General features: G+C 43.7%; 1 protein-coding gene across 7 annotated transcripts in view; it reads left to right on the plus strand.

Annotated features, from left to right (window-relative positions):
• The window catches only part of specc1la (sperm antigen with calponin homology and coiled-coil domains 1-like a), a 400129-nt gene that overhangs the window by 363819 nt on the left and 24106 nt on the right, over positions 1-12204 (plus strand). For all 7 annotated transcript variants that reach the window (XR_010967162.1, XM_068005421.1, XM_068005423.1 and 4 more), the window contains one exon: positions 9954-10070. Coding sequence is in view for 6 of the 7 variants with exons in the window: in XM_068005421.1 (XP_067861522.1) it covers positions 9954-10070 (117 nt within the window). In the remaining variant the exon portion in view is untranslated. The remainder of the gene's footprint in view (positions 1-9953; positions 10071-12204) is intronic.

The raw sequence follows: 12204 nt of genomic DNA on the forward strand, positions 1-12204 counted from the left end.
GCAAGTATATCCTTCCTTAGGTAAGGAGACTAAAACTCTACACAGTACTCCAGGTGTGGTCTTACCAGGGCCCTATATAATTGCAGCAAGACCTCCTTACTCTTATATTCCAACACACTTGCAATAAAGGCTAACATACTATTTGCCTTCCTAATTGCTTGCGTACCTGCATGTTAACTTTCTATGATTCATGTACAAGGACACTAAAATCCCTCTGACTACCAACATTTCTTAGTCTCTCACCTTTTTTAAAAAAACATTCTGCTTTACTATTCTTCCTACCAAAGTTGACAATTTCACATTTCCCTACGTTATATTCCATCTGCCACCTTCTTGCCCACTCACTTAACCTGTCCAAATCTCTTTGCAGACTCTGCATCCTCCTCACAGCTTACTTTCCCACCTAGCTTTGTATCAACAGAAAACTTGGATACATTACACTCGGTCCCCTCATCTAATCATTAATAAAGATTGTAAATAGCTAAGGCCCAAGCACTGATCCTTGCAGCACCCCACTAGTTACAACCTGCCAACCTGAAAATGACCCGTTTATTCCTATTCTGTTTTCTGTCCGTTAACCATTCCTCAATCCACGCTAATATATTACCCTCAATCCCATGAGCCCTAATCTTGTGTAACAACCTCTTGTGTGGAACCTTATCGAATGCCTTTTGAAAATTCAAATATACTACATCCACTGGTTCCTCCTTATCTACCCTGCTAGTTATACTCTCAAAAACACTAATAGATTTGTCAAACACGATTACCCTTTCATAAAACCGTGTTGACTCTGCCTAATCATATTATGATTTTCTAAGTGCCCTGTTACTACATCCTTAATAATAGATTCTAGCATTTTCCTGACGACTGATGTCAGGCTAACTGGCCTGTAGTTCCCTGTTTTCTCTCTCCCTCCTTTCTTGAATGGCGGTGTTACATTTGCTACCTTCCAATCCACAGGGACTGTTCTAGAATCTAGGGAATTCTGGAAGATCAAAGCCAATGTACCCACCATCTCTGCAACCACTTCTTAAAAACCCTAGGATATAAGCCATCAGGTCCAGGGGATTTGTCGGCTTTTAGTCCCATTAATTTCTCCAGTACTTTTTCTTTACTAATCTTAATTACTTTAAGTTCCAATCGAGGCAATGGTGGACAGGAGCCAATGTAGGTCAGCGAGCACAGGGGTAATAGGTGAACGGGACTTGGTGCGAGTTTGGATACAGGCAGCAGAGTTTTGGATGAGCTCAAGTTTACGGAGGGTGGAAGATGGGAGACTGGCCACGAGAGGATTGGAATAGTCGAGTCTAGCAGTAAAAAAAAAAATTGCCCCCAGTGTATCTGAAGCATACAGTGAGCTTGGTTTCAGCAGCAGATGAGCGGAGACAGGTGATGTTACAGAGGTAGAAGTAGGCAGTCTTGGTGATGGAAAGAATATGGGGTTGGAAGCTCACCTCAGGGTCAGAAGGCGCCACGGTTGTAAACAGTCAAGGCTGCTGGCCACGAGCACACATTCGTAATGTTCAGCCCAGAGAATGCAGATGTGCTAAGTACTCTCATAAAGAGGCAGCAAATGATTTTAACAGCCTGTGACCATTGTCAAATGGAGTAAAATTACTACGCACTTTACAATGGTCATTGCTTTCAGCAGTGTGAAAAGCCACATTGCACGACAAAGGGGTGAGTTCAGCGTGGCTCCAAAATGGAAGGGACTGCAGTGGCATTCTTAAAGCAGAGGGCTGCAGAGAGTCCGGGAAGAAAAGGTATGGGAGGTTCAGATCGGCCGCTTGTTTAACACCTGCCCGATTTTACTCTCCATTGAAGTGAATGCTCGAGATGTAAATCGGGCGAGTGTAAAGAGAGCATCCAACCCAATCCTGCCCGACGACTAGGTTAAAATTGCCCCCAGTGTATCTGAAGCATACAGTGAGCTTGGTTTCAGCAATATAGGAGACCAGAGATAGGTTAATATCCTTATAAACATTCACATTCACTGTTACAGTCATGTTCTTTTGACCAGTTAGGATAAGTTTTCTTGGTGTTTTGAGCATTTATCTGTGTACAAGTCTGTGCAACGTTTACTTTTGCAATATAGTGTCTTTAACACAGCAACAGCACCCTTCACAATTGGGGCTCAGACCTGAGCAGGAAGGAGGTTAGGGGGTGGTGTGTCGCAAGGTCCTGCCAGAATATAAGGGTGAGGTGGCTGAAAGTTCTGGGATTGATGATAGAGCATCGGGAGGGTGGAATACACAGGAGACCAGAGTTGGAAGGGAGGAGGATGACTTAAGGGGCATTGGACTGGAGGAGTTAGGGACAAGCAAGGCATGGAGGGATTTGAAGATGAGGGCAAGAGGTTTGAAATCATTGCACTGAGGGACAGAGAGCCACGGGAGGAAATAGGTGTGTGGAGTTTGGGGTCGGGGGCCAGGGTGCGGAGTTTGGGGTCAGGGGCCAGGGTGCGGAGTTTGGGGTCGGGGGCCAGGGTGCGGAGTTTGGGGTTGGGGGCCAGGGTGCGGAGTTTGGGGTCGGGGGCCAGGGTGCGGAGTTTGGGGTCGGGGGCCAGGGTGCGGAGTTTCTGGGGAAAGCAGAACAGGATGATTTTGGTTTTGCCAATGTTGACCTTCAAGAAGTTCTGGAGCATCCATCAGAAGGTTAGTCCAACATAGCAACAGGCATGGAATTGAGGGTGGGGTAGTTGAGAAGCAAAGTTGATTATCATCAGCACGCGTATGAAAACTGGCTCCATGCTACAGGCATAATGTCACCAAGGGGCAACATATAGATGAGGAACAGGAGTAAACCAAGGATGGTCACTGGATGTGGAATGTTCCTAGTCCTGGTTAGACTGTGTGTATGTGAAATGTTGCCGATTTTATGGAGTTGATGAGCCATCGCGGTCGTGGATGTGTAGTGCAGCAGCCTGGACAGACAATGGACAGACTCTGTCTTTTGGCTCATTACAGAGTTGTTTTGTTTGGGATTACTACTTATTTCTGATTATGGAAAATGAATTGCTCTGATTTGTTGGTGAATGTCTCTCATAGTTTGGGGGAGCAAGTTATTGTCTGTCTGACTCCGGCACTGTCTGCCTTCACCAGCGACTGATGTCCAGTGTCTCCTGTGCAACAGTGTTTCCTATAACAGCAGTGTTGAATGCTTATGCAAATAGGCTCAATTGCGAATTGGAAGGAGATTAATTTCACAGGCAGAAAAGCCTTGTGTATTGAGTTAAGTGATTGACAGGACAGGAGCAGCGGGTGACTTCAGAGTATATGTGAGCTGCAGTTAAACCACATCAACTCTCAATGAACTTGCTTTCATGATAACTTTGGCAGCCGCCTGGTTTCCTGACTTGAATTGAGGGGCTTCCATCGTTATTTGAGATTTGAATCAGCCAAGACTATATTAAGACCATATTCCCACCGCACAGTGAAAACACTTTGACAAAGACCTTCCGACTCCAAAACTCCTCTATTGAATTACGAGCAGCTCTCAGTCAGCTGTTTATAGTACGTGCGATGTCTGTGAGTCGTGACACGTACAATGACATCATTTCTAGGCTGAGAAAGGATCAACAATGTTAGCAAAAGGGTCTTTAGTGGAACAGGAAATGAACCAGTTTAGAAATGAGTTTGACCTTTACCACTACAATGCCTATTTGTTTATTTTATTTTTTTAACAATATGGGGATTTTTTTTTTAAGAAAGCAAGGACTGTGTAATGTTTAATGGAGCCAAACCCTTCAGGAGCAGTGAGACAGTTCAACCGGTAACCGTGTAGGATGCGAGATTCCTGGCAGTGAGGTGCAAGGCAGTAATTCATGGGGTTTGTGTGTCAGAATCACCACAGCAGTTAGTGAACATCTGAACCTGGAGATTGAATTATTTTCTCAAATGGACTGCTGGATATCTGTTCTTGTATTGTTCATTTTTAAAAACTAATTATGTTTTAAGTTTGGGTGGTCTTAATCCAGTTCCTAATAAATGTGGCTCATAGCACAACATAGCCCCTCTTTTGGCACTAAATTGGCATTCACATTCAAAGAGGTGGTATGGAAAATGAAGAATGTCATCCTGCTAACAGATGGAGCCCTGTTGAGGCTGGACTGAAATGTGTTATTGGAGCAGTGCACAGGGACGTACGAGCATATGAAATTGACAGGCGGGAAAAGACCAGCTGGCCCATCAAGCCTGCCCCACACCTCATGATGGTTGGAGCATCATGACTAGACACTTACACCTTAAAATCGAGGCTTTCCCAGACCAGGAGCCAATGTAAGTCAGCAAGCACAGGGGTGATGGGTGAACGGGACTTGGTGCGAATTCAAATATGGACAGCCAAGTTTTCGATGAGCTCAAGTTTACGGACATTGGAAGATGGGAGGCCAGTCAGGAGAGCATTGTAATAAACAAGTCTGGAGGTAGCAAAAGCATGGATGAGGGTTTCAGCAGCAGATGAACTGAGGCAGGGGCGGAGACGAGCGATGTTTCAGAGGTGGAAGTAGGTGGCCTTAGTGATGGACAGGATATGGAGGTCAGAAACTCATCTTTGCGTCAAATAGAATCATAGAATGGTTACAGCACGGAAGGAGGCCATTCGGCTCATCGAGTCCGTGCTGGCTCTCTGCAAAAGCAAATCAGCTAGTCCCACTCCCCCGCCCTATCACCGTTTTGCCAAATTTTTATTGGAGATTGCGCTTACATAATTTATCTCCCATCATGTTCAGCGTGGTTGATTGATCCAAGTCACAGTGTACTCAATGCAGCATTAATATTTCCACTCCCCCGCCCTTTTTCCAAAGCCCTGCAAATTCCCTTCAAGTACTTACCCAGTTCCCTTTTGAAAGCCACGATTGAATCTGCCTCCACCACTCCCTCAGGCAGTGCATTCCAGATCCTAACCACTCGCTGTGTAAAAAGTTTTTCCTCATGTCACCTTTGGTTTTATTGCCAATCACCTTAAATCTGTGTCCTCTGGTTCTTGACCCTTCCGCCAATGGGAACAGTTTCTCTTTATCTACTCTGTCTATACCCTTCATGATTTTGAATACCTCTATCAAATTTCCTCTCAACCGTCTCTGCTCTTAGGAGAACATCCCCAGCTTCTCCAGTCTATCCACGTAACTGAAATCCTTCATCCCTGGATCATTCTAGTAAATCTCTTCTGCACTCTCTCTAAGGCCTTCACATCCTTCCTAAAGTGCGGTGCCCAAAACTGGACACAATACTCCCAGTTGTGGCCGAACCAGTGTTTTATAAAGGTTCTTCATAACCTCCTTGCTTTTGTACTCTTAAGCCTCTATTTATAAAGCCCAGGATCCCGTATGCTTTCTCAACCTGCCCTGCCGCCTTCAACGATTTGTGCACATATACCCCAGATCTCTCTGTTCCTGTAACCCTTTTAGAATTGTATCCTTTAGTTTATGTTGCCTCTCCTCATTCTTCCTGCTGAAATGTATCACTTCACACTTTTCTGCGTTGAATTTCATCTGCCACGTCCGCCCATTCCACCAGCCTGTCTATGGATGCTGAGGTTGCAAGCAGTCTGATTCAGCCTGAGACAGTGGCGAGCGAGGGGGATGGAATTGGTGGCTAGGGAACAGAGTTGGCAGGGCCGAAGACACTGGCTTTGGTCTTCCCAATATTTAATTGGAGGAAACTTCTGCTCATCCAGTACTGGATGTGGGATAAGCAGTGTCTCAAATCAGGGACAGAGAAGGGGTCGAGAGAGGTGGTGGTCAGGTATAGCTGGGTATCGTCAGCGTACGTGTGGAGCCTGATGTGTTTTCGGATGGTGTCGCCGAGGGACAGCATGTAGATGAGAAATAGGAGGGGGCCAAGGATAGATCCTTGGGGGACCCCAGAGGTAAATGGTGTGGAAGCGGGAACAGAAGCCATTGCAGGAGATTCTCTGGCTATGACTGGATAGATAAGATTGGAACCAGGCTTTCCCATCCAGCTGGACCACCATATGCCATGGTGTATTATTATCATATAATTCACTAAATATCCACCACCGACATACCATGGATGTAGTGTGTTCTATCCACAAGATGCACTGCAGCAACTCGCCACGGCCTCTTCAGCAGCACCTCCCAAACACGCAATTCCCCAACACCTAGAAGGACAAAGGCAGCAGGTGCATGGGAACACCACCACCTCCAAGTCAAACACCATCCCGACATGGACATATATCGGCCGTTCCTTCATCGTCGCTGGGCCAAAATCCTGGAACTACCTACTTAACAATACTGTAGGAGTACCACACGGACTGCAGCGGTTCAAGATAAAGGCTCACCACCACCTTCTTAGGGAAGAGTGACCATAATATGATAGAATTCTTCATTAAGTTTGAAAGTGATGTTGTTCAATCTGAAACTAGGGTCTTAAATCTAAACAAAGGAAACTACAAAGAAATGAGGCGCAAGTTGGCTGTGGTTGATTGGGGAACTACATTAAAAGGTATGACGGTAGACAGGCAATGGCTAGCATTTAAAGAATTAATACATAATTTTCAACAAATATATATTCCTTTAAGGCACAAAAATCGAACAGGAAAAGTGGTCCAACCGTGGCTAACGAGAAATTAAAGCTAGTATTAAATCAAAGAAAGAGGCAAATAAAGTTGCCAGAAAAAGCAGTAAGCCTGAAGATTGGGAGCATTTTAGAATTCAGCAATGGAGGACCAAGAAATTGATAAAGAAAAGGAAAATAGAATATGACAGTAAACCAGCGAGAAACATAAAAATGGACATAGGTATGTAAAAAAGGAAAAGACTGGCGAAGGCAAATGTGGGTCCCTTACAGACAGAGACGGGAGAAATTACAATGGGGAATAAGGAAATGGCAGAGAAATTAAACGGAAGAAGACACAAAAAACCTCCCAGAAATACTAGAGAACCAAGGGGCTGGCGAGAATGAGGAACTGAAAGAAATCAGTATTAGTAAAAAAAAATAGTACTAGAGAAATTAATGGGACTGAAAGTCGATAAATCCCAGGGACCTGATGATCTACATCCCAGGGTTTTGAAAGAGGTGGCGATACAGATAGTGGATGCATTGGTTGTCATCTTCCAAAATTCTATAGATTCTGGAATGGTTCCTGCAGATTAGAGGGTGGCAAATGAACCCCACTATTTAAGAAAGGAGGAAGAAAGAAAACAGGGAACTACAGATCAGTTAGCCTGACATCAGTAGTAGGGAAAATGCTAGAATCTATTATAAAGGATGTGATAACAGGACACTTAGAAAATAATAATAGTAATTGGCAGAGTCAACATGGATTTATGAAAGGGAAATCATATTTGACAAACCTACTGGAGTTCTTTGAGGATGTAACTAGTAGAATAGATAAGGGGAAACCAGTGGATGTGGTGTATTTGGATTTTCAGAAGGCTTTTGATAAGGTCCGACACAGGAGATTGGTGAACAAAGTTAGAGCACATGGAATGTGGGTAATATACTGGCATGGATTGAGAATTGGTTAACAGACAGAAAACAGAAAGTCGGAATAAACAAGTCTTTTTCAGACTGTGACTAGTGGGGTACCGCAGATTTGGGCCCCAGCTATTCACAATCTATATCAATGATTTGGATGAGGGGACCAAATGTAATAGTTCCAGGTTTACTGATGACACAAAATTTGGTGGGAATGTGAGTTGTGAGGAGGATGCAAAGAGACTTCAAGGGGATATAGACAGGCTAAGTGAGTGGACAAGAACATGGCAGATGAAATATAATGTGGAAAAATGTGAAGTTATCCACTTTGGTAGGAAAAACAGAAATGGAAGAGTATTTTTTAAATGGTGAGAGATTGGGAAATGTTGATGTTCAAAGGGACCTGGGTGTCCTTGTACATGAGTCACTGAAAGCTAACATGCAGGTGCAGCAAGCAATTAGGAAGGCAAATGGTATGTTAGCCTTTATTACACGAGGATTTGAGTACAGGAGTAAAGAAGGGATATGGGGATAGTGCAGGAAAATGGCATTGAGGTAGAAGATCAGCCATGATCTTGTTGAATGGCGGAGCAGGCTCGGGGGGCTGGATGGCCTACTCCTGTTCCTATTTCTTATGTTCTTAAAGGGGCAACCAGGGATGGACAATAAATGCCAGTCTTGCCAGCAATGCCTACATCCTGAGAACGACTAATAATATAAAAGCTGTGTATCAACCATTAATCAGTTGCTACCAGTATCGGTACATAATACGTGAGAGATGCTAGAATGACTGTTACAGGACTCTACCCAGATTTAATCAGTGGTGTTTTAGTGTCGAGTGGGACCATTTGACTGCACCTCAGCCACCTGTTACACGGTATGGACATGGAATCAAAGAAGATAATAGGATTCATTTCAGTTTCATTTTTAAGATTGCATCACAATCTGCCTGCCTGGATTGTCCTGGACTCTCCAGGAATTAAAGATTAATCTCCTGGACATAGCTTGAGCAACCCGGAAGAAAAATCAGGGACATTTTTTTTTAAAAAGTGGTTTCTTTTTAATGTTCTTTGCACACTTTCATTTATTAGTTATAAAAATATTGGAGATGGAGGAAAAGGGCTGCTTAACTGGGTGGGGCGGTTAGAGGTGGGGGGTCATATGAAAAAACCTCCAGGAATGTGGCCAACTAAAGTTAGCAACCTTAACTAAGGCAGCCTGTTTGAGGCAGCAGTGTTATCTCTAAATGTATCTCAGTATCTCCACCACCCTATACATTCACTCCCTTCACCACCGGCGTGCCGTGGCTGCAGTGTGTACCATCTACAGGATGCACTACAGCAACTCGCCAAGGCTTCTTCGACAGCACCTCCCAAACCCGCAACCTCTACCACCTAGAAGGACAAGGGCAGCAGGCACATGGGAACAACACCACCTGCACGTTCCCCTCCAAGTCACACACCATCCCGACTTGGAAATATATCACTGTTCCTTCATCGTCGCTGGGTCAAAATCCTGGAACTCCCTACCTAACAGCACTGTGGGAGAACCTTCACCACACGGACTGCAGCAGTTCAAGAAGGCGGCTCACCACCACCTTCTCAAGGGCAATTAGGGATGGGCAATAAATGCTGGCCTTGGCAGCGACGCCCACATCCCATGAACGAATTAAAAAAAAAGTAAAGCACAGAACCACTTGTTTTTATGAGTGGCTGCACACTAAAAATAAGACAAGAGATGGTTGGCAACTGACAGTATTCTGTACTTGGGTTAAGGACATTCAGTACGTGTGTGAGTGTGGCTTGATACGGCCTTGTCCCATATCTTAAACATGATGACTTGGGTAGTTCTGTTCTGTCCACAAATTGCATAGATAATCTAACATACAAACTGAACATGTTTGAGGTTTGTTTAAGTTGCTGATAATAGACTTGCCGTACGATTGAATGAAGTTGAGAATAAACCGATATCGAGGGGCTTGTTCTTCAGTCATTTAGATTGGCCTTGGTTTGTGGGGTACTGTATGTGCCTGTCTTTCTTGATTCTCAAATATGGTGTATATTGTAGATAGAATGATGTCTCCGTACAGGGAGGGGGTGATTAGAAGTTCTTTGTTTGTAATGCTACCTTACTGATAGAAGCTCAAAATAAATGTGACTTATAAGTTAACAGTTAATTGTCCCTTCTTTCCATAAAATGTACAGGTTTGTATTTCATCTGACTTGCCTTAATACTCATGCAGAGACCATGAAAGGTGGAAGTCAACCATATAATTGAGCAGGAGAGTGTCCGCCTCAGAAAGGATATGGGCATCTTGTCATATTAGTGTTAAAGTCAGTACTACCAAAAAATATTGTGTGTGAAAAGTTCAAAGGAATGGGCAAGCATGAGGGGGTGGAATGCATTTTCTGCTCCTTCTCTGTACTTCATACTGTATTTTAAAAGGTGACAGTTCAATGGAATGCTAATCAAAAGTGTTGAATTATTCAAAGAGTTTTATTTTTCTCCCCCCAGAACATTGACATCACAAATTTCAGCAGCAGTTGGAATGATGGTCTTGCATTCTGTGCTGTGCTTCACACATATCTTCCAGCACATATCCCCTACCAGGAGCTGAACAGTCAGGACAAGGTAAAGCCAGCATCTGGCAATATGTTGATTGTTTTGTCAATCCTGTGAGGACTGAATACCCTCCACAGCTTTCGAATATGCACATCTTACACTTTTTATTTTCGGCAATATTTTGGTGACCCTCCTCATTTGCCCCCAAACCTCCGCAATGTTGCATAATTCTGAGAGGTAGCCTGGGCCAGTAGCTGCGAGGTGTATGATTCATCCTGTGCACCAAGTCCATGGCACAGTTTATTAGAGCAACAGTACACTGTCTCACCTTTGAATTTCTAGTGTTGAGTTAGTATAACTTAACCACAAACAAATTGCTGAACATTGCCTAACTTTCAGTATTCTCAAGGTGGTCTATTGGTGCAGAGGCAGGTATACCCAAACACTGGACTTTAGAATTTATTTCCTTTTATTTCACTTTTTCTTCATTTTCCTCTCGCCCCCTCTCCCTCTCCCTCCCCTGAAGTTGCTGACACTAGCAGGGGTATGGTTCCATAGGCACAAGCAGCCTTCTTCAGTGACAAGAGCATCACAGCTGAGTCTTGTATTGTCCTCTTTTGAAATCTGCACACAAGCACTTTCCAATAGTAGTTACTAGTTAATGATCAGCAGCAGGAACTCTGGGGGCTGGACATTAAAGGCCAATTGTAGCACATCATTAAGATCAACTAACTCAGCACAGATCAGGGATTGGACTTGGGACTTTTCAGTCTGTAGGGCTCAGTCCAATGAGTACCCAGCTGAGGTGCTGTGGAGAGGCCAAACAGTTTCCCAGTCGGAGGAAAGGTATAATGATAGTTAGACCCTGGTTAAGAGTGTAGTGGATCTTGGACCAGCTAACGCCAAGGCGATGTTGGCAGAGGTTTGGGCCATGCTATGATGCAGTGAGCCAAAGAATGGGGTGTGATAGGGGACTGCCTAAAAGAGGAAACACAGTATTTAGAATTGAATTCACAGTCTTCCCCCAGTAAAACAAAACCCTAGTGTACAAGTTTGTGAAAATACAGGTGAAATTTAAATACTCAGTTTCTCCAGTAAATTAGATTTTTATTTAAATAGGTGCAGTTATCAAACTCTACCCACCTCCCCCACTAACGAAGAAGGGTTAAAGTAAACCTGTCGACAGTACAGATCTGTGGCTTTCGAAGGGGCTGCTGAATGTGTTGTCATTATAGCCAGAACAGTGCAGGAAATGAAAAGCCTCTGGTTCTTGCCAGGGGAAATGAAGGAAGCTGAAGACTAATTATGCAAAGCAAATGATATTATAGGAAGACAGAATAATTTTGAGTGTCTTCATTTTCTTGCTGCTTGCAGCAAAAGAAAGGAATATTTTACCAAAGTAAACTATAGATTTTTAAAAATATAATTTAAATATTTATTCTGGAGAAGCAGTACAACAGTGCAAAGAAGAATAGGATTAATACCAGCAAAATGGTTCCAGGAGAAGCGAGGCCTGGAATGTGGTAATCTGAAGTTTAGAGCCAGTACCATGAGCTCACCCGTACAGGGGCTGCCTGATCAGGAGGGTAGAGGGCTGCCGTAGGAAGGAGTGGTTCAAATTCCTATGGCATTGGGACCAGTTCTGGGGCAGGAGTGAGCTGAGCCAATAGGATGACTGACACTTGATCAGCGCTGGGGCCAGTATCCACATATGGAGCACCACAAGAGCTGTGGGGGAGGGTTTCAACTACTAAGGCATGAGAGAGTGGCAGAGTGAGTAGATAGGCAGCTTGGCAGGGAAAGTGTACGGTAATAAGGATGTCAAAAGGTTAAAGAGGACACGATTGTAAACACAAATCAGGATGTGGGAATGCAAAAAAAAAAGGAGAAATTGTCAATGAAGGTAATCCAATCTAAACTGTATGCACATTAATGCTGGATTATAAGAAACAAAATGAGGCAATTATTGCCATTGAATAAAATAGAAAATCAAAACAGTTCCTCTTTGGGGAGCAAAAGGTAAACAGTTGCAGTAAAAGGACATTTTTCAGGCTGCCAAAATGTGGTGAGTAGTTATTCATGGATCTGTGTAATGACTGCTTTTACTTATGTGTGTGTGTGTATACAGGTGTGATCTGGCCCTGGAAGTGAGGGATCAATATTGAAATTTGAATCGCAAAAAGAATTAAAGGGATTAGGAAAA

This window comes from Heptranchias perlo, chromosome 25 (genome assembly GCF_035084215.1).
Source record: "Heptranchias perlo isolate sHepPer1 chromosome 25, sHepPer1.hap1, whole genome shotgun sequence".
Lineage (NCBI taxonomy): Eukaryota > Metazoa > Chordata > Chondrichthyes > Hexanchiformes > Hexanchidae > Heptranchias > Heptranchias perlo.